Here is a 25,786-nt window from a genome sequence, read left to right as displayed (position 1 = left end):
CAACCATGTTGAATAGCAGATGGTACCAAGCTGCAGCTGGGAGCACCCTGGCTTTGGCTCCCTTAGACCGATCCCATGGACACTGACCTCTCCTGGAGGACAGAACTGTCTGTGACACTCCGGATGCCCTGCGCTCCCCTAAGTTAGTCTAATGTCATCTGGCATTATAGAGGACACCATCCTGCCTTCAATACTGACAAAAGATTCAACTTCTAGTCTGTCCATACATGAAAAGGGAGAAACTGGAGAGTGTCACCAGGTCCTCTGCCTCAGGCAGCCAAATGTCAGGGGTAGGCTCTGTCCCTGCAGAAGTCATTAGCTTCCCCTGACTTGGTTGGCTGGGTATTCCCTATTTACTCTCAGGCACAGCAATGTGTTGGAAATCTTGTCCACTTTTCAAGGGCACCTTATCCTTCGTGCACGACCAAACCGAGTGGAATCCTGGTGGTCCTGCTATGGGCAAGGAGGGTCCCCCCCCCCAATTTGGTGGGGCGGACATCACTGCAGCCAGTGGTGGTGGTGGTGGGAGGGAACAGGCAAGGCCAAAGGCAGAAGTGCACATTAGGCAGAAATAGGTATATCCACATGCAGGATAATCAAATATGTGGGCATTTACACATGCACTGGCATACACAAGTATTCACACAGGCAGGCATTCATATTCACACCACAGCAGTGGTTCACAACCTTGGGCAACCCAGGTGTTCTTGGACTGGAATTCCCAGAAGCCTTCACCACTACCTGTGCTGGGAGTTGCAGTCCAAGAACACCTGGGTTACCCAAGGCTGGGAATCACTTCACTACAGGAAAGGAGAGCTTGGGCTTGCGATGGGGCAATGCTCCCTTTGCCTTAATGGACCATCCCAATAGCTCCTGGTGCCACTTGCAGTTGGTGGGGCAAAAGAGCCAGCTGCTGGGGTAGGTGGAGTCAAGGCCGCATCCTGGTACTACTACCTGCTAGGGCTCCCCCTTCTCCACACCTCATGTCCTAAGGGTGGGTGTTCAGGGGTGAAGTCTTGACCTGCCAAGCAAGGGGGCTGCGTAGCCTGAGGAAAAGGCTGGCCAGCACCCCATTCCTCCCAAGGCAATAGTCACTACTGGAGCAGCCTCCATTTTGAGAAGGAGCGAAAGGAGGAGCTGAAGCAATGATTTACTCCCGCCGGCTCCAAGTTTTTCCTTAGCTTACACACTGACAGCCAGTATGTGGTAGTTGACAGAAGGAGGGACTAGAAGACTAGAGTTCAAATTCCACCCCCTCAGCTCCCGAAAGTCACCGGAGCGGCAAACCACTCCTTCAATGTATCCTAGACCTCAGTCAACCCTGTCAGGGTCCCGACAGGAGGGCGTGAACTCCACCGGGCGGTGTCTTTGGCGCGCACGGATCGCGGTTCAGCTCGTCGATCCGACGCCTCCACACGTTTCAGCCCCGCACGACTAAGGAAGCAAGGAGGGCGACGCTTCGCCAAATGCCCGCCCGCCAAAGGGGGAGCCGCGCCCTTCGCACGAAGCCGTGCGTCCAATGGCCGGGGGATAGGACACCGGTTTAGGTGCGACTCCTAGGACGCCGATTTGGGGACTTAATCCCGAATCAGTCGCGCAAACTGGGTTGCACGTGCGCGCCACACAATCCGGGGCTGACTTTCCTTCGAAGGCAGTTCCCCCTGTGGAGTCCTCTCCCCCCCCCCGCCCCCGGCTGTTTTCTCCTGAGTCGAGCTTGAGAGAACTCGGAACTTCTTTATCCCGAGGACGACAACGTGCCACCGGACCCCGGCTTTTGAGCGGCTCCCATCGGAACCGGACACCCCCAGCCGTTCTTATTGACCGCACAGCCTTCCCGCAACAGTGTCCCCCCCGCCCCCCTCTCTTGCCCTCGACCTCTTCGCCCTGCCCCGCATCGTACTGTACCTGCTGCCCGCTCCCGGAGGATCGAGCGTCTCAGTCCAACCGAGATCTCCCGCTCCCTGGGGAGGGGGGGGGGGCTGATGAAGCTGGAAAGCGCCCGCTCCGCTCCGGATCCGCAGCCTAGAGGTAGCCCAGCGCGGATCTCCGCCAGCTCTCCAGCTACTACGTCGCGGCCAACTTTGTCTCCGATCGATCTCACTTCCTCTCCTCGTCGATTTTCTAATTAAGGCGGCAGAGGAAGCGGGGACGGGGGGGGGGGGATGACGGTGGCCGCAGCTCGCCTCGCCTCGCCTCGCGGGTTCTTCACCCGGGCGGACGCGGGGTTTTCCTGAGGTCTTGTCACTTCACACATTCGAGGCACTTATCCGCAAATGCGCTGCAGCTGCACGAGGACGGCGTTTCTGTGCGTGTGTGTCTACGGTGTGGTCTCTAACGATGCCCGGGAAAACGACCCGGATCATCGAGCTTCTTTGCTGGCGCGTAGACCTGAACGTGTGAAATCTGCCAATAAAGAACCGCGCGAACGTTAACGTGTTTACTGTGAGGACTGGTGATGGGCTGCTGTGTAGCATAAAACCGGCACCGGCGATTTCACAGTGGACTGGATTACTTCATTAATACTCTTTTCTAATTAAAAAAACAAACAACAAGAAGGTTGGTGTGGGTTTTTCCGGCTCTTTGGCCGTGTTCTGAAAGCCTTCGAGAATAGAAGAAGAAGAAGAGTAGGGAAAAGGTTCTTGCTCTGCTGTTTACGTGTTGCCCTAATTTCGCCCCGGCAGGGAAATGTTTGCACGGATTTTTATTTTCTTTTGAAATGAAAGAATGGGGGGGGGGGGGTGTTTGCAGTGAAACATACTGCAGCCAGAAGCCGTACAGTCTCTTCCCTGAGGACTCTTACCACTTCATTCACATACTATCTGTGCTTGGCCTAAGGGTACAAACTGAGAGCCTGGAGACCCCACCCTTCCTATCTCATCTAGATGGCCTTCGCAGAATTTTTTTCCAGCCGCAGTTTCCTAGCTGCAGGAAGACAATCATAACGCTGACCTGTCTTTCAGGGCTGTTGTAGGGATGATGTAGCACTCTGAAAACTTGTGACAATATATACCATAAGCTAACCCATTCTTTATTGCATAAACCTTTGTGGACTGCACCAATGTGTAAGTGCTGCCTTGCCTCTGGTGCCAAATAAAACCGGGAGATCTTCAAGGTGCCACAAGAATGCTTCTTGACTGCACTGCAAGAGGCTAACCTGGTTTCCACTCCTTCCCCCAGGAATTATTACAGTGACAACTGCATTAATACACAACTGGTGTCCCAAGTTCAGACAAATAAACAAATGGGGGTCCTATAAATTGAAATAATCCTTTGGACCAGTTCTTGTTATAGTTTTAATTACTGCCATCAGCAGGAAAGCACGAGAAAACCACACATCTGTGGTGTGTGATGCATTTATATATGTTGTTTGTTCATCTTACTTCTCCAACATGTCACTATATGCTTTCTGAAAAGTTAACATCCTGTGTTCAGCCAAAAGAAAGAAAGAAAGAAAGAAAGAAAGAAAGAAAGAAAGAAAGAAAGAAAGAAAGAAAGAAAGAAAGAAAGAAAGAAAGAAAGAAAGAAAGAAAACCATCACAGTTATTACTCTGGGGGTACTGGGAGAAGTCCACAAAAACATACATTTTCAGCAAGCATTTATATGCCCAACCCTGGCTGCTTCTGCAAGTGGTGTAGAGAAGTGGTGTAATGTGCATGCATTCAGCTGGAAACCATGGCCAAGAGCAATTTCCTAATAGGTGTACCCATGAATTATTACTGTACACTAGTAGTTCCAGCCTTGGGCCCTTACATGTTCTTGGACTAAAACTCCCAAAAGCCCTCACCTGTGCTGGCCAGGATTTCTGACAATTGTAGACCAAGAATATATGGGAACCCAGGTTGGGAGCCACTGATTTACACCCAAACCACATTTCAGTTCCTACAAAGAAAATCATTCCACATAACAGAACGTTACCCTGTTACCAGCCCTTATGAAGCAGCATGTTCACCTCCATCCTCAGTCTAGCGAAGGGCATTTACTCTCCCCTACACTAATGGTCCAATTATTTTGAAAGGCAACTGTTCGCTAAGGAGACAGAAGAAGAGATCAAAATCACTCTAACACCAGCTTCAGATTTACTTGTTCATTGAACCACTTGCAGGATAGCTAAAAAGAAATTAATAGCATTACTTTGTCCAGAATGGCATTAGGACCACAAATAAGGAGCTCATGTAAAAAAAAAAAGCATTCATATTCAGCATGTTTGTAGCATTATGAATAATAATTATAGGAAAGACACATGTCTCTCATTTCTGCTACATTAGTGTGATGCAGAAAGAAGCAAATCAGCATCATTATGGGACTGTGCAATTATGACTGGGAGCCTTATTCACTTCTCTGCACAAGCCATTAAAGAGGATACTTTCTCTAAACTCTGCTGAAATCAACATTTGTGACATTATTAGAGGTGACATCAAGGCCAGGGTGTGTGTGGGGAAACCCACAACCCTTTCTAAAAGAGCAACTCTTGGGAACATTGTTAGAAGTGCAAAAATGCTAGTTACATCCTCTGCTCCAGTGCCTGTCTCAAGGACTTGTGAATCTTTCATGCCGAACTTGCCCTGAACTTTAGATTCTGTGTTCCACAACAGCGATGCCATTTCTGCCAAAGTAGAGCATCCCCAGTGGAACTTTCTGGGCTTAACATTTTGTTCCACAGCCAAAGGAACAAAAGCAGAACTTGCTTTAAAGGGAGAAACACATTTTTAAAAACAACCTGTATTTCCCCATTTAAGAAAAGGCTGTGTTTAAAAAATATTTCCAGAATATATTGCACTGACGTCCCAGCTTGTGCAAAGCAGCACTATACAGGCTTACTCAGAACTAGGTCCCACTGTTCAGTAGGACTAACTCACATGTAAGTATGCACAGGTTTGCAGTTTCTATTCATAGCACAACCATTGCTTTTTCCTTGTTTCAAATGAAGCATTTATTTTTCTTCTTGCTGCATCTGGAGAATATGGGAGCAGGTAATAAATGTTAAACCAGGGACAAAAACCAATAAAACAAACATATATGTTAAAACATAGACAATATTATAGTATATGATAATAATAATAATTGTATGCCAATTCTGACTTACAGCAACCCTTTCCAGGGTTTTCTAGGTGTATTGAGTACTCAGAAATGTTTTACTGTTCTTTTCTTCTCGGAGCATTTTGGGACTGTGCAGCTTGTTTGCTCAAAGCTACACAGGATGGCTTTTTCTGCCGGGAAGCTCAGGGAATCAAACCCCAACTTCTGGCTCTGCAGCCAGATACCTAACTCACAGAGCTATCCAGCCAGCTTGTTTAGTATCCTGTTTGTTGTTGTTTAGTCGTAAAGTCATGTCCGACTCTTTGTGACCCCATGGACCAGAGCACGCCAGGCCCTCCTTTCTTTCACTGCCTCCCAGAGTTGTGTCAAATTCATGTTGGTAGTTTTGGTGACACTGTCCAACCATCTCGTCCTCTGTCGTCCCCTTCTCCTCTTGCCTTCACACTTTCCCAACATCAAAGTCTTTTCCAAGGAGTCTTCTCTTCTCATGAGATGGCCAAAGTATTGGAGCCTCAGCTTCAGGATCTGTCCTTCCAGTGAGCACTCCGGGTTGATTTCCTTCAGAATGGATAGGTTTGTTCTCCTTGCAGTCCAGGGGACTCTCAAAATCCTCCTCCAGCACCACAATTCAAAAGCATCAATTCTTCGGCGGTCAGCTTTCTTTATGGTACAGCTCTCACTTCCATACATCACTACAGGAAAAAACCATAGCTTTGACTATGCGTATTTTTGTTGGCAAGGTGATGTCTCTGCTTTGTAAGATGCTGTCTAGGTTTGTCATCATTTTCCTCCCAAGAAGCAGGTGTCTTTTCATTTTGTGGCTGCTGTCACCATCTGCAGTGATCATAGAGCCCAAGGAGGTAAAATCCATCACTGCCTCCATATCTTCCCTTTCTATTTCCCAGGAGGTGATGGGACCAGTGGCCATGATCTTAGTTTTTTTTTATGTTGATTTTCAAACCATTTTTGGCACCCTCCTCTTTCACCCTCATTATGAGGTTCTTTAATTCGTCCTCACTTTCTGTCATCAGAGTGGTATCATTTGCATATCTGAGGTTGTTGATATTTGTTCCGGCAATCTTAATTCCGGCTTGGGATTCATCCAGTCCAGCCTTCCGCATGATGTCTTCTGCATATAAGTTAAATAAGCTGGGGGACAATATACAGCCTTGTTGTACTCCTTTCCCAATTTTGAACCAATCAGTTGTTCCATGTCCAGTTCTAACTGTTGCTTCCTGTCCCACATAATATAGTAAAATCCCCACATGCCTTCTTGAGGATACCAAGGAACTTCTGAGGTATTTAAATAACAAAGTTAACAATGTGAGGGGTAGTGGGTTGCTGAGGGCTGGCATGATGGTGGTCATTTGGGCCCCTAGAGATATCCAAGAGGCCTTTGATCTGTGTCTTGCCCACCTTTCCTTTAGATATTGCTGTTGCCTGTCACACTGTTAAAGCCTGGCTTGTTGCATTGCTTACTATTTTTTGCAACTGAAAAAAATATTTTATAAAAAATTCTAGTATTAGAATTGGATCAAAACTAGAAAAAATAATTTTAAAAAGCTTCTGAAATGACTAAAATGTCATGTAACCTTGCAGTGAAATAGACAGTAGATATCTGGCGTCAGCTTGCAAAGGGGGGTTTGCAAACTGGCCTCAAATATCTGCTGTCTAGTTATGCTTCATAAAGGCATTTATGCTAGAAGAAAGATTCTGCCAACAGAAAATTGCCCTCATTTGAAATCCTCTATAGACAATGCACCTTTGAACTAGGATTGCCTCACTGGACCAGAAACAGGAACATTGGGCAAAATGTGCAGTGCCCACTTACCTTGGAATAAATCCCATGGGACTTATTTCTGAGGTGATATATGTAGGATTCTTCTGCAAGTGACACCAGAGGGGAGAATGGAGTTCTGTTACACCACTGGTTCAATAGGTCAAGTGGGGGCACTTTCAGCTCTCAAATTCAGGTCACCCCCTGCAGCCAGCCCTGTCCCGCCTGACCTTTTACCACAGGCACAGAATTGAAGCCTGCCTGTGTTGCTTTCCTCCCTAAATCCCAGCCACATTCTACTCTGTGAGAATATGGGCATGAGGAAGAGAGAAAGGGAGCAAGGAAGAAGGAGGAAAAGGACAGAATGAATGTGAGTGAATGAGCCTTTGAAGCCCAGCCGGGAGAGAAGCAGCAGCAGGTAAGATTTTGCCAAATTTGGAAACAAAAGTGCATTCTTCAGCTCCCCAGTCAAGTTGTGAAAGGAATACATAGAGTAAAGTAGCATTTGAGTGTATGCCTTTCTCTCTCCTTCCATGTCTGTATGTTCATACACACTTGCTGTTGTGCTCACCGGCATGTGTATAGAAGAGAATGAATGCCTGCATATGTGTATGTGTGTCTTTGTTTGCACAAGTGTGTGTGAACACCCACTTTTGCCCTTGTCTCTGTCTGTCACCCCTGGCTGTGCTCACTATTGGCTGTTGTGCCCTCGGCTCTACCAACAACACTGAGCACCAGCAGCCCATTGCTCACTGGCATCTCTGTTTTGCCCATGCCAAACCACATGCCTTAAATGCACACAGGATTGTATCAAGATCCCCATGTGTCCTTTTTTATTCACAAGTGACAGAAATAAAATAGATATTTATTAAAATAAAACACATTCATCTGTTACTGAAGACATGTTGAACTTCCATTCAGGGCAAATGGTCCAGAAGCACCAATGGTTTCTTTCTTTTTTTTTCTAAATGGTGATCTTATCCTGCTTTTCTACCGAGTCAGCAGTTCGCGTTTACTTGAGATCTTCGGCTTCAGCAATTCAACATTTGTCCATGGAACGCTTGTCTATGAAGTGCAAGTAGCCAGAAATGAGAAATATTACTCTCTTGGACTGCAGCGCCCAGAATACGCAGTCTAGCATGGCCACTGCAGCTCAGTGACTTGCCCTGGCCCTATTAGATAGTGCAGTTACCCAGGCAAGGATAAAAAGAAAAAGACGTGCTGAAATCCCAGCCATTTGTGGCATGGGTCATTACTCCAAAATGTCCTCTGTGTGTCTCACCTCTGTGTTCATACTGCTGTCAGTTTGACATTTTCTTTCCTTCCCAGTTACCGTTTAGTCAATAATCTTTCCAACAGCACTGTGATATGTACTATTAGTTTAGCAGTTGTTTGTTGTGAATATGACTGATAATTATTCATTGCATTAATCTAGCTGTTTAATTTACAAGCAGGCCCAGTGCTTTCACCCTGTTCTCTCCCCCTCTCCTCCACAGAGATATAGCATTGCTTTAGCCCTGCAGGTTTGAAGTAAGAGTCATCCATAAGAAAGGATTCTCTTCTTTGTTGTGTCTGTCAGAATCTAGGGGTTGTTTTTTTAATGCTGTATTTGCACACTTGGTTCCAGACATGGCTTATATTTCTCCTCCATTAATAGCAGTAACCAAGTATTCTCCTACTTGGTTGTTCACATAGTTGCTTCTACAAAACTTTAATTTCATTCCTGCTGTTCAGTTTTGTTTCATCCCTAAGCCAGTGGACAAGGGACACTTGTCAGTTCTTGTACACATTTATTGTGCCATGTGGTTGAAAATGTCCAGGTGTCATTGCTTGAACCAGAACATTGGATGGGGTCCTCCACTCAGTCAGGATCTCATGACCAATCAGATGTACCTATTTCAGGCTACCAAGAAACAGGACCAGTGGGTGCATGGATTGTGTGATGGAGAGGACGTGGATGGTAAGAATTGATTCACTGAAGCTATCTAATAAAGCTCACAGCAGCCCTGCAAGGTAGGTGAGCATTACAGCTGAACTAAGCATGACAGTGGCAGAGTCAGCTGTAGAACTGAGTTTGTTTTTCCATGGCATATGAAGCAGATGTTATGAAACACAAGACTCATAGGAGAGAGGGGAAAAATGAATATTTCACTAAAAGTCCTCCTGCCTTTAGGATTTCTTCAGCTATCTCCTCTTTCCCGGTGGAAGTCTCAAACTGGAATGAATGCCTATCAGGAGAAAATGCAGTTTCAATTGAAATACCCCCCCCCCCCGCCTCCATTCTTTTCACCCTATTTTCTTTATCACTTTGTACAGTAGGAATGGAAGTTTCATGTGTAAAGATTGGGAGCTGGGCATCCATTCCCTGCAGACTCTTACACAGGTCAGATGATGTCACTATGTTGCTGCCGCCTAGTGTATGCTGCCTGAGGCAAGCATCTCATTGTGTCTAATGTTACAGCCAGAAATCTATACTTCTTCATCTTCCCGACACATTCTCCCTTCCTTGGCAAAACAGTTTTACAGTAGCTCTATGCCTAGCACAAAACATTGACATCAAAGGTGTTAGAAATGAGAAAGGTTCAATGACGCACACATACAGTTGTATGCCTAGAGGGGGCAGTAGAGATATGCACATATACCCCTGAGCCACCTCATAATTAAGTAAGGACAAGAATTCTGAATGTTCCTTCTTGAGCATTTCTCCATCATTTTCCCTCCTCTGAATAGATAGATCTTGGACCTTTGTTCCAGGAGGTCTGGGGGGTACCCTAGGCCAGGGAGCCATGCTGATGCTTCCCCACATACTTAGTTGTCTTCTCTCCTTATCTCATCTGCCCCTGGGAATCTTCTGCTTATGAAACAGTGGTTGTTGCAAGAAGCACCTGGGAACTCTGAACCTGTAGGGAAGCCTGGGGCCTAACTGCCAGGGTCATTGCTAGTGATGCCTTATAAAGAGTTAGTTTGTTTTTGGACTACAACTCCCAGAATCTTCCAGCTAGAAAAATTCACTAATGAGCTGTCCCAAACCCAGCAGTGGGCAAAAACTTTATTTCCAAGGAGGGGGGGGGGATTCCAGCAGGCCATAAGACCCATTTTGTCTGCCTAGGAGTCTCTGTGGGCAGGTCAGACTGCTAAAATAAAATAAAATAAAATAAAAATTAAAAAAAGTGAAAGAGAATAGCAGAAAGTCTGGTAGCAGGCAGAAATCCACTTCTGATTTTTAAAATGTTGTAGTTTTAAATATGAGTGAGCCTGCTGGCCTGTTTTAAAGGAGAATTGCTGCCCTTTTTCTGAGTGGGATCAGTCTGATAAGGCCACAAAATAGCTCCAGGGGCTGCAGTCCCCTACCTCTTCTGGAACCAGCTGCAGTTCCACAACTGTGTGGAAACTCTGCTTTCTTTAGAATTCTTCATCAGCCTAGGTGATAAAAAACATATGTTTGAAAATAACAATAACTACTACAACCCACAATCCAGGGCAAGCTTCAGATACAAGGTGAGTCCCGGGTAGTGGATACCAGACCAGTTTACAGATATGTAGGCTCACAGCCATTATAAATAGAACCCTTGAGCTGTCCCAAATTTAGGTGGCAGTGCTACCAGGGGTTTGGGCATCCAGTATGTGGCAGGACCGTACCCATTAAAAACTGAAAACAGTGCCCAGTGATGGGATGGTGATATGGCAGGGCAGTATCACCATCAACTAAGTGCTGCCCCCATTGCCTTGTGGACAAGAAAAAAGGTCCCCAGAGGCTAAAGGAAGGAAAACAACAACAAAACAATTGGTAATGTCTAATGTATTTATCGGCCCACCTCCATTGGATCCCACTTTTCTGATGTTTTCAGAATAACAGTTACATTTTTGGACCACAATTCCTAGAAATATCTAGCATTGTATGGCCAACTGGTCCAGCTCACTGGAGGATTCTGTGAACAGTGGACCAACAAAGTAACACTTTTGAACTCTGTGGGAGAGCAGATCAGGGTGCTCATAGCAACAGTGGCCCTTATCTCACTTTCCTTTCTGAGCCAGTTAGTTCTGCAAGTGAAAAATGTAATTCTTTGTCATGGTTTTCCATTTTTCTTTTTAAATACTTGGGCATCTCCACCAGCTGCATGTTCTCATTAGGAAAAACACCACCAACAACTGTTTGCATTTGGTAAAAAAAAAACAAATCAGAAAGCCAGATGGTGCGTCTCATCATTAAACGCCGGTCGCCACTCGAGCTAAGGAACGTTTTTTTATATAACCCACCAGAGCGGAGAACAGTACGGTACTGACTGGCGTCGGCCACGAGGTGGCGCTCGCTCTCAAACCACGACGCCGCCCCAAAATAAAATTAATTTTAAAAAAGGAGAAAGAGGGGGGAAAAATCCCGATTGCACAAGCATTTTAGAAACGGACTCCCACTCTCCCGCGCTCTCCCAGCGCGTGGCCCCCACCCTTCCCGCAGTTCCAATACTTAATCACATTTATTTCAGAATCGCTAAGCAACCCACCTCCAGATGTGTAGTTTAAAGGTGACGAGCGTGCGCCGGGATCTTCAGATTCCTCCTCACACACCCTGTGACAGTGGGGGATAAGAATAAGGTGGACTTCGGCTTTCAAGGGTATGCCTCTGCCTCGCTCGGCCGCTCGATCTCTGGTGGGTAAATGCCCCCCAGGTCCATCCCCGCTTCCTCCCCCCCCCCACATTTTTCTTTTTTGGCCGTGCCTCCCGCTTCATCCCCTATTATGGTATCGGGAACTGGACGGGAGAAAGAGCCAGGTGAGAAGCGTTCGTGGATTCTTTTGTTTGTTTTGTTTTTAATGTGCCCGTCGTCTTCCAAACTCTCTCGCGCTTCTTCTTCACACGCACCCACAGGCACGGGCTTCTCAAAAGAGGTGGATGGAGGTGTTCGCCCCGTTTGACTTAGACGGCGGTGCCGGGCTGGACGGGCGCTCCTACCCCGGGCACGGGTTGGCCGTCGCAGGTCTCCTACGGTTGGCATCACGAGGACGAAAATAATAATTAACTGTAGTCAGAACTGTAGGACCCGACGGATAGTCCTCTGTCGACATTAGCCAGCCCCCGACCCTGCTTGGGTTACATCTTCGCCAAGGAGCTCTCGCCTTCAAACTTCGGAACAGAACCTCAGCGGCCGGGTGAGTGGAGGTGAGCCCGGGAAGTAAGCCAGAGGTAACGGGACGGGTGTTGTTAGGTGCCCTCTGCTCGTGCTCGACTTACGGTCGTCCCAAATGGGTTTTTTTTTAAAGGTACGTGAGATATTTAAAGAATGCTTCCCACCCCCATTCCCCCGTCGTTGTATTTCCACCGCCCAGACGGGGATTCGAACCCAGCTCTACTGAGACAGTCCGTCGCTCTACGCGCTCTACCAGTGATTTTCTCTAAACCGTGTGTGTGTGTGTGTGTGTGCCGCCCGCCGGTTTTAGGTCTTTTAACCCCCCTTCAGGGAGAGCTGGACGTGAGAGGACGGAGCCCAGTTTTCTCTCAGAGGAAGAGTGGTCCCGCGCGCGGGTTTGGAAAGGCGGGAGGGCGAGAGCCGAGCGCGGCCTCGCGTCGCTTTCCCGGGCCCGACGGGGCTCTTCCAGCCTGGAGGAATGTCAACTAAGGCGGAGGGGCGGGAAGCCAGGCGCTGGCATCCGGAGCGGGAGAAAGAGGTCGCCCCTAACAAGCGACGCCCCGCGCAATTGGTCGCGGGGAGGGTGTGCGCGGGCGGGCGCGTGAAGGCACCCATCCTGGTGACCTGGATTCCTAGTAGACTCCGAGACGTGGGGATGTCTCACCCCCCCCATATTTCCGAGGGGGGGTCGTTTCACTCTGCTTAGAAAGAGGAAGGAAAAGATATAAGGCGCGCGAACGGGTCGGCATTTCTCCCCCCCCCACACACACAATCCATTGTTTTCTACCAAGGAACGGCAACGAGGGAGGGCCAATGCTCCGAATCCCCCTCTCGCAGTGTACCTTGAGCCGCAGTAACCTTCTGGGGCCCCGCGGCTTTGGCTGCGAGGATCGTCCTGGAGTTAATATTTAAAGGGGACCAAGTCCCGTCTAGGAGAGCTGTGCAGATGCCCCTGGACTGCCAGCAAGTCGAACGAGTGGTCTTAGAGCAAATCAAGCCTGAGCTCTCTGTCTCTGGAGGCAAAAAAATGATGACACTGAGGGGATCCTACTTTGGGCACAGCATGAGAAGAGGAGGTTCTCTGGAAAAGATGGGAAGGGTGGAGGCCTGCAGGAAAAGGAGAAGACAAAATACGAGATGGACTGACTCCCTAAATTGCACAGGTTTGAGCTCGCAAAAAGCTGAGGAGGGCTGTTGAAGACATTTTGGAGAGGTGGCTCATTCGAAGGTTAGCAATAAGTCTGGGGTGACTTGATGGGCACATAACAATCACGACTCCCCTCCAGTCAGCCCAGATTTCTAGGAAAGGAAAGAGGTGGAGCTGTAAAGTTACATACAGTAAGTGGAAGGAATTGCCTAGTAGATTTTAAGAAGGCAAAAGGACATACTTTTTATATATAAATACTGTACAGGAGGGAAAGGATGGGGGAGCTGTTCAAATCATCACATCAAGAATACAAAGCCTTCTGTTCGTCTAATCTCTGGCATTGGAGGCTAAGGGCTGCTGTTACAGTGCATTTAAATTGCTTCTGACTTATGGCGGCACTAACAGGGTTCTCTGAAATATGTGAGATGCTAGTGTCACCCACCAGCGAGTTTCCATGACTGAGCAGGCATTTGAACCCAGTTCTAGTCCATCATTCTGCCCAGTATACCCCACTGACTCTAAATCAGAAATATCATTGATGCACACTAGAATTGGGGAGTGGTGGGGTGGGGTGGGGTGGGGTGAATAGAAAGGAACTTGGGAAATCTAGGGGATTGTAGCCAGAAATAAGTCAGAGTACTTTGGTTGGGATGAGAGACAGTGTGGGGTCATGGAAAGAATGTGGGACAAGGATTCCAGAGACCTGGGTTCAAATCACCACACAGCCATGGAAAATAAAGGGAGATGGCAATGACAAATCACACCTTAAATATCTCACATACCTCAAAAAAACCCTGTTAGTGTTGCCATATCAGCTGAAAGAGACTTGAGGGCAGTTAAAAAAAAAATACTTCGCTCAGGAGTCTCATATATACCTCTGAAAGCATGTAAATGAGAGTAGATAAATAGGGACCACCTCGGTGGGAAGGTAACAGCGTCCCGTGTCTAAGTCGCACTGGCCATGTGACCACGGAAGATTGTCTTCGGACAAAATGCTGGCTCTATGGCTTGGAAACGGGGATGAGCACCGCCCCCTAGAGTCGAACACGACTGGACAAAAATTGTCAAGGGGAACCTTTACCTTTACCTTTAAAGTGTTAATTTCTGACTACCTGCAGCTCCTACTTGTGCTACTTTTTATCTAAGGAACCAAGGTGAGAGAACACCATGTGCCCAAGGCTGCCCTATCAGCCCTGTGGTTGAAGGGAGAATATCTAAAAGTCTCACAGCCACCCAATCCCCCACCCACCCACATGCATTTCAGTGAGTTCAATCACTTATCCCAGATAAGGGTAGATTGTATCTCAGCCTTACATCTCCTCCTGAATACTGTTGTGTGAAATGAATTCTGCTGGCCAGCAAGGGAGCAGAAATAATACCAAAGTACCCTGGATCATACTCAACTGCCTAGTAATTCTGACAATGTAGCCGATAATGATATTCAGAAGCAATTGCCATGGATTTCAATGGGACTTTTCTTCCAAGTGAGTTCCCATTGTCCTACCAGGGTTTGAGATTAGTGGGCAACTATCAGACAATCCCTTTAATAGGATGAACCAAATTATGCACAGCATTGTAGCCGATCCTTAGAGATTTCCACGTGTCTTCAGGAGGGGGTTTGTGGCCCTCTAGATATTATTGGACTGTCAGTCCCATCAACCATAGCCACTCTAGTCACTGGTGAGGGATGGAGGGAGTTGTAGTCCTCGTAGACCACAATTTCCCCAAAGAAGCCTTACATGGGACTGTTGGGACAAACAAATATAATGGATGATTATTTCCTTCCTCCCTATTTTGGAAAATGTAAAATAAGAGTTCCTGGATTTATATCCCACTGCAGGCAAAACACACAAGTTCCTGCTGAGCAGAGAATGGGGAGTTCACTTATCATCTGAGGCTCTGGCCATGCTGACTAGAGATTCTAGAAGCTGATATGTAAAAACAAAACAAAACAAAAAAAAACTTCTCTCTTTGTAACTCCCTCTAATTCCCCTCCCTCCCTTCACTTTTAAGGAAGCTGAAGCTTGGCAGGTTGCTGCAGTCCTTTGGGGTTGCATGTGGTGTGGGGACTCTCTGGTGACTCGATGGATGGAGAGGATCATTTGCTAGTGGTGCCTCTCAGGATTCCCCAGCCAGAAATCTTGACATGTTTGATTTGCCTTTGAGGATGATTTCTTAGCAAAAGTTGGATAGCTTAGAAACTTAGGGATGTTTTGGCTGATGGAAGAGAACGTAGGGTGGGAACAAAAATAAGAGTAACAAACCATCATCTATTCTTAATCAGACTAGTCCCTAATAAACTGAGACACTTTCCCCATTTGCCTTGGAATAAGCCTTACTAAAATCAATGGGACTTTCTGCTGAGCAGTTTAAGACTGCACATATTGGTATTTTTGGTGTTGCTGTAGTTGTTGTTTAGTCATTGTGTCCGACTCTTCGTGACCCCATGGACCAGAGCACGCCAGGCCCTCCTGTCTTCCACTGCCTCCTGGAGTTGGGTCAAATTCATGTTTGTTTGTTTGTTTGTTTATTAGATTTTTACCCTGCCCCTCTAGCTTCAGTGACACTGTCCAACCATCTCATCCTCTGTCGTCCCCTTCTCCTCTTGTCCTCACACTTTCCCAACATCAGGGTCTTTTCCAGGGAGTCTTCTCATGAGATGGCCAAAGTATTTGAGCCTCAGCTTCAGGATCTGTCCTTCCAGTGAGCTTTTTAGCTTAAAAAAGGATTTTTATTTTTGGTGTTGCTGACCGATTCCAAATATGTTTGGTAAATAAATCCTTCTGTTTTCATCTTAAAGCTGCAATCTTCAACACATTTACTATGAAATACCTCACTCCAAACAATTATAGAATTTAACGGCATATAGTAACTGAACTGTCTGTCAGTTAAAGTACTCTTTGTTGTTGTCTCTGAGTTATGATGACCACCTATGATGAAGTACTCTCAACCAGTTAATGATATATTTTAGTTGATTGATCAAACAATTTAATATGCATGGATTTTCACATAAAATTGTTCCAAGAAATCAATATGCATGTGCTGCTGCAGCTAAGAATTTGGAAGGGAAGGATATTAGCTCCGTATGTTACTGCAGAAGAACATCAAATAGTCTTGTGGTGTCTTTAATAATTAACATGTTTTATTTGGCATAGGTTTTCATGGACTGCAGCCCTCAAATCACATGCCTGCACCAGAAAAAGTATTCTGGGGATGAGGAAAGCTTGTTTTTTGGGAGGCACATGATTCTTGTGGAGAGATTGTCCTAGACTACAATGCTACTTCCAAGACAGTGTAGGCCATCTGTTGAAAAAAAAAATTGCTTTTCAAAAAATCTCTTCACTTATTAATTAATTAGAGAAACTGTCAGGAGAAGGAAAACTCCGATTTCAAACCTCCACTGCCTTGTGGCTATATCCACTCATGGAAAAGGCTTCAGGAGTTAGCCTAAAGGCAAAATCCGGAGCTGGAGTCCCGAAGGCAATTCGTGTCGTTCTGCCAACTCCTGCAACGTTGCTGGAACCAGTTGTATTGGCTCTTGCCTTTCCATTGGACCATTTCAGCAACATGGAGAGGGGCATCTGCTGCTTGGGTAACAGCCTATCCTCCATATTACTTTACCCAGGCTTCATGCTCTGTAGAGGACACTCCTCGATTCAGAGCATGTTACCATAGTCTCTCGAGACTGAAGGATGCCTATGGAGAGGAACTGTCTCAGTTGACCAAAATGTTTTATTCTGTCTGATTGATTAAGCTGATAAGCCTAATCCTATGCATATCTGCTGAGAATACTTCAATGGGACATAATTACTGGTAATTTTCAAATACATGTCTGAAGAAGTGAATTGAAATCTGTAAAAACTCACTGAAATAAATCTGGCTGAAAGGTGCCATTAGATTTTGTTTTTATATTGTTTTTCCTTGTTTAAAATATTTTTAACCTGTCTTTCTCCTTTAACAGGACCTAAGGCAGCTTACAACAACTAAAAGACAGTATTGGGGAGACTGGCTTGACGCCACGACGAGACAGCACCAGGAGGACGGAGCTCTGTCCCCTGGGCTGAATTCTGACCTGTTGGGGATACCCCAGGGTGTTGAAACCACCCCAGAGAGGTGGTGAACTGGGGGGAAAGCCTGTTGATCATGGGGGACAGCCGGCGGTCATCCCTGTTTGATCCAGGAAACTCTCTAATCAGCCAACGGGCAGAAACAAGCAGCTAGGAAGCTTGCTTGCAAGTTGTCGGCAGCCGGCAATAAGAGAAGCAACAATCAGCTATTCAACATCAGTGTTATTATCGGGTGAGATATATTTTTTACAACTAATTGCTTATAATTACCCCTGGAGAAGACAATTCCTATATACAGAAAAAAGAATCTCCTATCAATCTCATCAATCATAAAGCAGCAGAAAATCTGGAGAGAGGAATAGTTGATGCAAAGAAAATAATTTAAAGATTAATGGACATTAACTACTAAGTTAAATACATTTAAAATATACTTTAATAATATTATAATTTGGCGTTATAAATCTTAAGAAATTTTCTCGTAAGTTATTACTGACTAAGTCTGGAGTTATCTTATGTTTTGACTACTTGAAGTCTTTTGGCATAATGCCCAGAACAGTGACCTTGAGCACTCTACTGCTGTTTAAAGCTTGGAAACCTGTTTTTTTATTTCTTTTAGATTTTTCATGCCTGGCTAGAACATAGACAAATTAACCCTAAAGTGGACCTTTTTAAACTGTACTTTGGGAGTCAGTATATTGGGCCAAAGTGAACTTTTTGGAACCACATCCAGGGACTTGGAATTTCAACTTTGGCTGATGCAGAAATGCGGGAACTAGGCTACCAAGACATGGATACAAACACTGAATTGGACTGTGATATATGGGGGTTTTGAACCTCGGTTCAGGCCTATTTGGCCAAAGTAGATCCTCTGAAACTGCCCCGGGAGCTGGAAGTGTTTGTGTTTGACTAGCTGACATAAACCTGTGGGAATTAGACCATCAGGCCGCGGATACAACTATTGCATTGTACCTTGGTACTTTGGGGGTTTAAATCTTGGTTCAGGCCTATTTAGCCAAAGCGGACTCTTTGTACTGACTCTGGAGACTTGGAATACTGTATCTGTTTAGCTGGCATCAATTTGCCAGGGATCAATTAGGACAAAGATGCAATCATCGAACTGCACTGTGAGACTTGGGGGCTTCAAATCTTGGCTTAAGCTCTTGGGCAGCTGGAACAGAATGGCACAACAAGGACAATTTTGGGATGAAACAAAATCTACCCTTCAAACAATACTAGAAATCGCAAGATCCCACTACCAAGAGGCAAAATTATTCAATGAACATCTGAAGAATTATAGTCAACAAGAGACAGGGAATAACAAAGAAGGAAATGAGAGTGTGCCGGATGATGTATGCCAATCTAAAGAGGAGCTGGAGGAAATTAATGGGGAAAACCTAAGAGAAACAACTTCAATCTTGTATCCTAGGAGAGTATTAAGGGAAGACAAGGGGAGAAAATCAGCAAAATTAATTTTAAAAAGCCTAGAAGATCTATTGAAGATAGACCAAGTGCATAAAGATCTAGTGGAGATAAATCAGATGCACAAAATGGTTTCAGAGGTCATGAAAGATGGCAAAATGCTTTGAGAGACAGAAACAAAAAGTGAAAAAAGAGAAATAAGAGAGGGAATTACTTAGAAAGATGAAAAGGGGAAAAATAGGAAGGGGGTCCTTAATGTTGAAAAACATGTACAGTGGTGCCTCGTATAACGAGTGCCCCGTTTAACAACGAATTCGCATAGCGATGGCAAAAATGCCATCGCTTTTGCGATCGTATAACGAAGGTGCCTATGGGGAAAAATCGCTTTGCGATGTTTTCCCCATAGGCACCATTTTCCCCCAGCTGAGCGGTGAGAACCTCCAAAGGAGCGCTCCCGCCACTCAGCTGGGGGAAAATGCCTGCGGTGGCCTTCGAAGGACCCTTCCGAAGAGTCCTTCTGAGGCCACCGCGGGGGGAGGGTGGGGGGATCCGATGCCTGTCAGGCATCCTGGGCTCGGATCCCACCCGCCGGCGGCCTGGGGTGCCTGAAAGGCATCCGGATCCCCACTCTCCCACCCTCCCCCCGCGGCTTGGATCGGACCCGCGGGGGCTAGCCCTGCCATGGCTGGACTCCCAAGAGTCCAGCCATGCCCGGGGTAGCCCCCGCGGGTCGGATCCAAGCCGGATCCAAGCCGCGGGGGGAAGGTGGGGAGACCCGATGCCTGTCAGGGGACAGGGTGGAGGGGTCCCGAAGGCTTCCAGTTTTTAGTCCATTGGAACGCAATAACCAGGTTTTAATGCGTTTCAATGGGCTTTTAAATTTCGCTTTACGATTTGTGTTTCTGGACTTTGAAGTTTTTTGATCTGGTGGCAAAATAACTAGCAGGACTTTCTAAACTGAGCACTTTAACTTAAAGAAGAGGCATCAATTGATAACCTTCTTTCAGGCACCGATGTTTCTTGAGCTGGCCCTTAAACTCAGAGCCAGATACTGAGCGCTCAAAATAAGTGTCTCAACTTGTGGCAATTCACATCCAAAGTTTACACTGAGAGGATTAGTACTATGATAAATATGCAACAGGTTGCATTTACAGTATCCTAGTATGTAGCTTGCTTTGTTTGCAAATAGATCTGGCACTGGGTGGACAATAAATTTACCCTATATTTTACAAATCTAATTGGAAGGAGGAATTATTTGACTGTTGAAGATGCATCTAAGGATGTTTCAGTCAAAAAATACTGTTTTGTCACTGAAGTCATTGGTACTTTCCTGCCATTCAGATGACATAAGGATTATCTTGGTATGTACGTATAAGGTACAAACTCTACGTCTTTCCCTTCTAAGCTGCTGCCTGGGAAATTTGGGAAGTTACAATCTAAAAACAAAAATCTGCACACCTCTAAGCCAAACCACTCTGTTAATTTTTTTTTCAGTCATCAGGTTTTTCTCCTTCCCGTGCTTTTCTTCCCATTTATTTTATTCCTAAAGGTCAGCTGTAACAATTTGTACTTTTCCTTTCTCATTTTGTGACTGAACCATTTTAGCTTTCTTCATTTTGCTTGTTTTATAACTTCTTGGTCTTTAATAATTTCTCTTTAGTGCTTTTTTATGTTGGTCATCACATCAGCCCAATAAATTCTTAGCTTCCTGAGATAAATCTGTATTCCAAATGTTTCTGGCTTTTAGATAACAGCATTTTTAATGAAACAAAGCAAGCCAATTTGAAAATTTAGGGTAGTGAAAGAAGTACCTGCTGTGACACTGACATACAACCAGCTTTTAAGAACTTTCCTCATCTATTGACAAGTTATCTATAAGAACTGTTTCTGCCCTGGGTTGTTACCCTTATAGCTCTTTAAGATTGCATGGAACATTTTGGAGGGGAGAAACTTTGCTATCTGCAGGTTGACCCAAATGTGGAGCAGTTTATTGTAGTTAATGTTTCCTTCTGATTCTTGGGAGTTGTTTGTTTGTTATGTACTCCTCTTCCTTAAATAGACTGGTTTAGTAGAAAAAGAAACTGCTCAGTTGTATGTGCGTATTTGATTTCTCCAGATAAATATTGATTTGTCCTCTCTTAAAACATTCTCTGCCCTTTTCTTTTTATTCCTCTCTCCTACATGGTTGTTTTTCCCCTGCTAGACATCAGTTCTGAGCAAAATTTAAAGCAATCAGGAGAGTTTATGTCTGCTTGGCCCCCCCACTGCTTTCTCAGGGGCCAGCGGGAATAATAACTAGGGAAGGAGTTTGCTCTGTGTAACCTTTGCTTGGGAACAAAGTTGCTCCACTGTGTCTGCACTTGTCCTTTGGCTTACTTCATAGCTGGAAGTCTTTACTGAAAAGCAAAGGCAGCGGTGGGGAGAGCGAAAAGGAAAAGGAGTGTGATTATTAGAGCGGTTTAAAGGGAATTGCCAGTCAAAACAAGCATTCAACATCAACATACAAATTTCTAATTAGATGTGCTATTAGCAGAAGAAGCCTAGATGGGTTGACTCAGAAGTAAGTGTCAGGGAGTTCATTGAAACTGACTCTCAGGTAACTGACCATTGCAATGGAGTCCACATACTGTATGGCTTCAAAGCCTTTTCTTGAGATTTGCTGCTTAAAATAAAGGGAAGAGAATAAAGAAAAGCTGACAGCACACCGCTTCTTTTAAGAAACCAACCAACCAAATGGTGCAGAAATGGTCCTGATCCTGATCCATGGCAGTTTAAATCAAAGAACAATAATCTCAAACACGGGATTCAAATATGCCTTTAGCATCTTCATAATCAGAGCTATCTTAAAATCTGCAATTTTAATTGTAATCCTTAATTTCTTATATTCCTGAGGGGCCATTAAATCAGAAGTAGCCCATCACCCATGATTTTTATTTTTAACAGTTTTAGGCAGGCAGGGAAAACAAAAAACAAACAAAAAAGCAAGAGCAGACAACTAGCGGGTGGTGTCAGTTTTTCAGTGTAATTTGTCACAAGTGTTTTTTAACTTCTGTAATGAAGAACCAACTTTAAATTTGTTTGGTTTTGTACATACAAGGTCAGACTAATTGTGAGATGAGTTGGTATGTCAGAAACGAAATGCATGGCTGCCCAAAATAACCCCAACTCCACTGAAGGTCTAGATACACATCCTTTCTCTATTGAGCATGATGGGGGAACATTTGACCTCTCAGATGTTTGAGTTACAGCACTCATAAATGCTTATCATTAACCATACTGATTGGGACTGCCGAAAGTCTCAGTTTTGCTTTAAAGGACCTGCTTTGCTTTACCATAGACAGTGCTTCTGCAAAGCACCTGATCTCTCATGCCACCTCCTCAAATAGTTTTGTTGGTGCCAGTGTCAGAATGTGGCACCAATTCATGTTTTAAGGGATCTCAACTAGTGGTGAGGCAACAGACAGATAGGCTTTTCTAGATCTGGGTCCGGAGACATCTGCTTCCTTCTTTGGCCTTTCTAAAGGTCACTTCCTATTTCTTGCTGCTCCTTCATTTTAGCTAGAGAGAGGAGGAGCAGTCTGTACATGTGGAAGGTACCTCTAAGGGCTTCTGTAAATAAATGTAAAGCCCGTTTTCTTCCTATACTATTCCGAAAGTAAATTTCTTAATATAATAAAACAAAAGTTTCCTTTTTGTCTTATTATCAGTCTCTTAAAACCATTCTTCATCAATAGTCACATTGCACTCTGTAATTTAAAACTGCAAAAAAATCTTAATAGCCAGATACATGCATTGAATTCAGACACCTTATAGTACTTGTGTTGGTGCTATAAAGTGGTACATACTGTCTAGAGCAGGAGTGGGGAGCATAAGGGTCTCCAGAGGATTTTAGATGTGTAGCTCCTGTTTTCAAGGGCTATGCTGGTTGATGGGAGCTATTTGACAACAATGCACATGTTTCCGTTGACCTGAAATTCAGTTTTTTGGGGGAATGAAGTTTTGATTCCTTTGTTTTCTACTTAAGAAATTGTTTTATGAAATACTCTCATATTTACATACTCCTGCAAATCAATTTCACTATACTTTATTTACTCCTTCAACTTAGCAACCATTACATATCTTGGCATGGAAAGGGGGTGGTGGTAGTACATGGCTTTTATGTAGCTACATGGAATAACAGACTCTCTTCCATGAATTTTGATTCGATAGATCAAGGGAGAGCTAAGGATTATTCCTCCTTCTCTCATTTTTCTCATCTTTTTTTAAAAAAGTCTGTTGTTGACATTTGTTTGCAAAGCCATTTCTCCGTTTGCTATAGGTTTAGCACAGGAAGAGTGGTATCCAACATCCAGCATTCTGATTTGAATTAAATAACGAGTGGGCATAGTTTGGCAAGCTAGACTACTGACTGGCGACACTAAGGGGACATCTTCCACACCCTAACACATCCATTTTTCTAAGCACAGCTCCTGGGAAGGAAGGCAAGAACTGAATGAGTGGGCAAACCAGCAAGCTAATGGGAGCTTTACCTACAAACTGAAGGTTCACCAAATCCTTGTGCAGTGACTCTCATCCTTTTACTTCCCACATTTTCAGAATTTTCCCTTCCCAGACTAGAAGTGCCTACAAAATTCAGCTGCAAGCAGTGGATCTTTAAGACAAGTGGGGAAAAAGTGAAAATTTGCCGCTTGTTGCCCTCTCCTGTCTTCTGGGAAGAAGTTTTCTATTTTAGTAAAAAATATAAGTAAGGCAGTGTTATCTTCACTGTCCTAATAGAGTATTTAAAAAAATGAATTTCACATCCTCTGTGCTTCCCTGGAGGCTCAGAGGAAATGTTTAATTTGCCAGTATCCCGAAGTGGCTCTCTTCTTAAGCCACTTCACGATATGGCAAATTGACAGTGGAAGGAGCCAGATCAAATAGAGTTGCTCGAGCTCTGTATGTTATTTGGATGTGACGATCTCACCAAATTGCATACCAGATCTTGACCCCACCTCTAGCAACCCTATTTAGCCTGCTCCAGCCCACTCCAATGGCCACTTGTAAACAAGCCCATGATGCAAAGAAGAAAATGTGGATTCTTTCTCTGGATGTTTAAGAAAACACAGATTGAGTATTAGAAATAATGTGAGTCTTACATACACATGGAGGAGATGAATGTTAACTGAACACTAGTAATTTCTGTATGTGTATTTTAGACTTCCATAATTGAAAGTGATGGCATATTCCTGGCAGGAAGAAATATTCACAGGACTATGATTAAGTAAGGTGTCTGGATTTTCTACGAATATTTGTTAAACACCAATGAGATAATTATGTTTCTTTTTGCCTCTGTAGATTGTACAAGATTACCTGTGACATGAATATATCTGTGGCAACTTTTGCAGGGGGCCTGTGGTTTGTGTGATGAGAAGAAAATGGACCTCTGGGAAGTGCTTTTGAGAAAGTGATTACAGTTCCAGATTATCTCTCAGTGTGGTTCCAAATTGAGAAAACCCCAACATGAATACATCACTTCTCTCCTCCTCTGTAGGAAATTATTCTGTTCAGAATTTCACAAAGGGGACATCCGGACTTCTGCGCTTTCCAGATGATGACTGTCCCGTGCCTTTGGCCATGATTTTCACGTTGGCCCTGGCTTATGGTACTGTTATCCTTCTTGGAATTTCTGGAAATTTGGCCTTGATCATCATCATCTTAAAACAAAAGGAGATGCGCAATGTGACCAACATCCTCATAGTCAATCTTTCCTTTTCGGACCTCCTGATCACCATCATGTGTCTACCCTTCACTTTTGTTTACACCTTAATGGACCACTGGATTTTTGGGGAAGTAATGTGCAAGCTGAACCCTTTTGTTCAGTGTGTCTCTATCACAGTCTCAGTTTTCTCTTTGGTCCTCATTGCTATTGAACGCCATCAGCTCATTATCAACCCTCGGGGCTGGAGGCCAAATAACAGACATGCTTATATAGGGATTGCTGCTATCTGGATTGTAGCAGTGGCTTCATCGTTGCCTTTCTTGGTTTATCATGTACTAACAGATGAGCCTTTCACAAATCTAACAATAGAGGAGTACAAGGGAAAATATGTGTGCTTGGATTCATTTCCAATGGAGTCTATCAGGCTTTCGTATACCACAGCTCTCTTGGTGATACAGTACTTGGGGCCCCTTTGCTTCATATTCATTTGCTATTTAAAGGTAAGCAAACTCATCTTTTGCCATTTATCTTACCTGTTATGTTTTGCTGTTTCCAAACTCATATTTCTAGGGCCAGCAATAGACATTAGAGATAGTCCATGACTGGAAGAGGGAAATTCTTAACTGATGTAGACATCTCAGTGTCACAGCAGGAACTTTTCCTATCTCTGAGATTATGCAGATTAGCTTGTTTTGTTTGGTGATTGGTCTTCAGGATCTAAGGGTTTTTGAAATCTGGCTGTCTTCGTTAATATGCTTTCAGCTCTAATTATGGGCTATCTCTAAATTCTGTTTCTGGCCAGGGATACACAGTTTAAGGTGACAAGCCTGTTGTTAAATTTTTGTTTCCTTACAGATATACATACGTTTGAAAAGGAGATGCAGCATGATGGACAAGATGAGAGACAATAAGTACCGATCCACTGAAACAAAAAGGATCAACATCATGCTTATTTCTATTGTGGTTGCATTTGCTGTGTGCTGGCTGCCTCTCACTGTGTTTAATACGGTCTTTGACTGGAATCATGAGATCCTCCCAGCAGCCTGCAGCCACAACTTGTTGTTTTTGATTTGCCACCTCACAGCTATGATCTCGACTTGCGTGAACCCTATATTTTATGGATTCCTCAACAAAAACTTCCAAAGAGATTTGCAAGTTTTCTTTCGTTTCTGTGATTTCCACACAAGGGATGATGACTATGAGACAATAGCCATGTCCACGATGCATACTGACATTTCAAAGACCTCCTTGAAGCAAGCCAGTCCGACTGCATTCAAAAAAATCAGTGATAGTGATGATGAAAGAGTGTAATTTCTGAAACTCTTGTTGTGGGTGATGCAGTTTCATGGACAAGCACAATCTTTTTTTAAAAAAATATTGATCTCTTTCTTACCCTAAAGAAGCTCAAAAATGTTGCTTTCATATCTGTATTGTTCAGCTACTGTTGTGTGTTTTTGTTTTGCTGCTTGTAAGATCCATCCAATTTATATATAATGAACAGTGAATCCCTT

At 44.5% G+C, this 25,786-nt stretch overlaps 2 protein-coding genes across 12 annotated transcripts in view; one reads left to right on the top strand and one right to left on the bottom strand.

Moving 5' to 3' along the window:
- The window catches only part of LOC140707558 (neuropeptide Y receptor type 5), a 26,801-nt gene extending 15,346 nt beyond the window's left edge, over positions 1–11,455 (bottom strand). The window contains exons 1-3 of one of the 2 annotated variants that reach the window (XM_078376671.1): positions 11,318–11,455; positions 10,167–10,235; positions 1,906–7,880 (exon numbers count right to left, since the gene is read on the bottom strand). The gene's annotated coding sequence lies outside the window, so the exon portion shown is untranslated. The remainder of the gene's footprint in view (positions 1–1,905; positions 7,881–10,166; positions 10,236–11,317) is intronic. The other variant, XM_078376672.1, reaches the window with a different exon arrangement.
- NPY1R (neuropeptide Y receptor Y1) lies at positions 11,201–25,786 on the top strand. 10 transcript variants are annotated; one of them, XM_078376674.1, is made up of 4 exons: positions 11,211–11,463; positions 17,050–17,387; positions 23,912–24,775; positions 25,131–25,786. In XM_078376674.1, the coding sequence occupies exons 3-4, from the start codon at positions 24,077–24,079 to the stop codon at positions 25,584–25,586; spliced, it is 1,155 nt and encodes a 384-aa protein (XP_078232800.1). In that variant the 5' UTR covers positions 11,211–11,463; positions 17,050–17,387; positions 23,912–24,076; the 3' UTR covers positions 25,587–25,786. The 10 variants fall into 10 exon arrangements, with proteins under 10 accessions (XP_020665598.2, XP_078232801.1, XP_078232800.1 ...); XM_078376673.1 differs by having other exon boundaries at positions 11,211–11,586; XM_073001495.2 differs by lacking the exon at positions 11,211–11,463 and adding an exon at positions 11,627–11,973.

This window comes from Pogona vitticeps, chromosome 5 (genome assembly GCF_051106095.1).
Source record: "Pogona vitticeps strain Pit_001003342236 chromosome 5, PviZW2.1, whole genome shotgun sequence".
Classification (NCBI taxonomy): Eukaryota; Metazoa; Chordata; class Lepidosauria; order Squamata; family Agamidae; genus Pogona; species Pogona vitticeps.
Note: the sequence above shows the minus strand (reverse complement) of the source record. Positions and strands in the feature narration are given on the sequence as shown.

Excerpts from the sequence above, each read along its gene's own strand:
- NPY1R (XM_020809939.3), top strand. The coding sequence starts at position 24,077 with ATGAATACATCACTTCTCTCCTCCTCTGTAGGAAATTATTCTGTTCAG. Across the intron at positions 24,776-25,130 it reads TATTCATTTGCTATTTAAAG|ATATACATACGTTTGAAAAG; the intron begins GTAAGCAAACTC and ends GTTTCCTTACAG.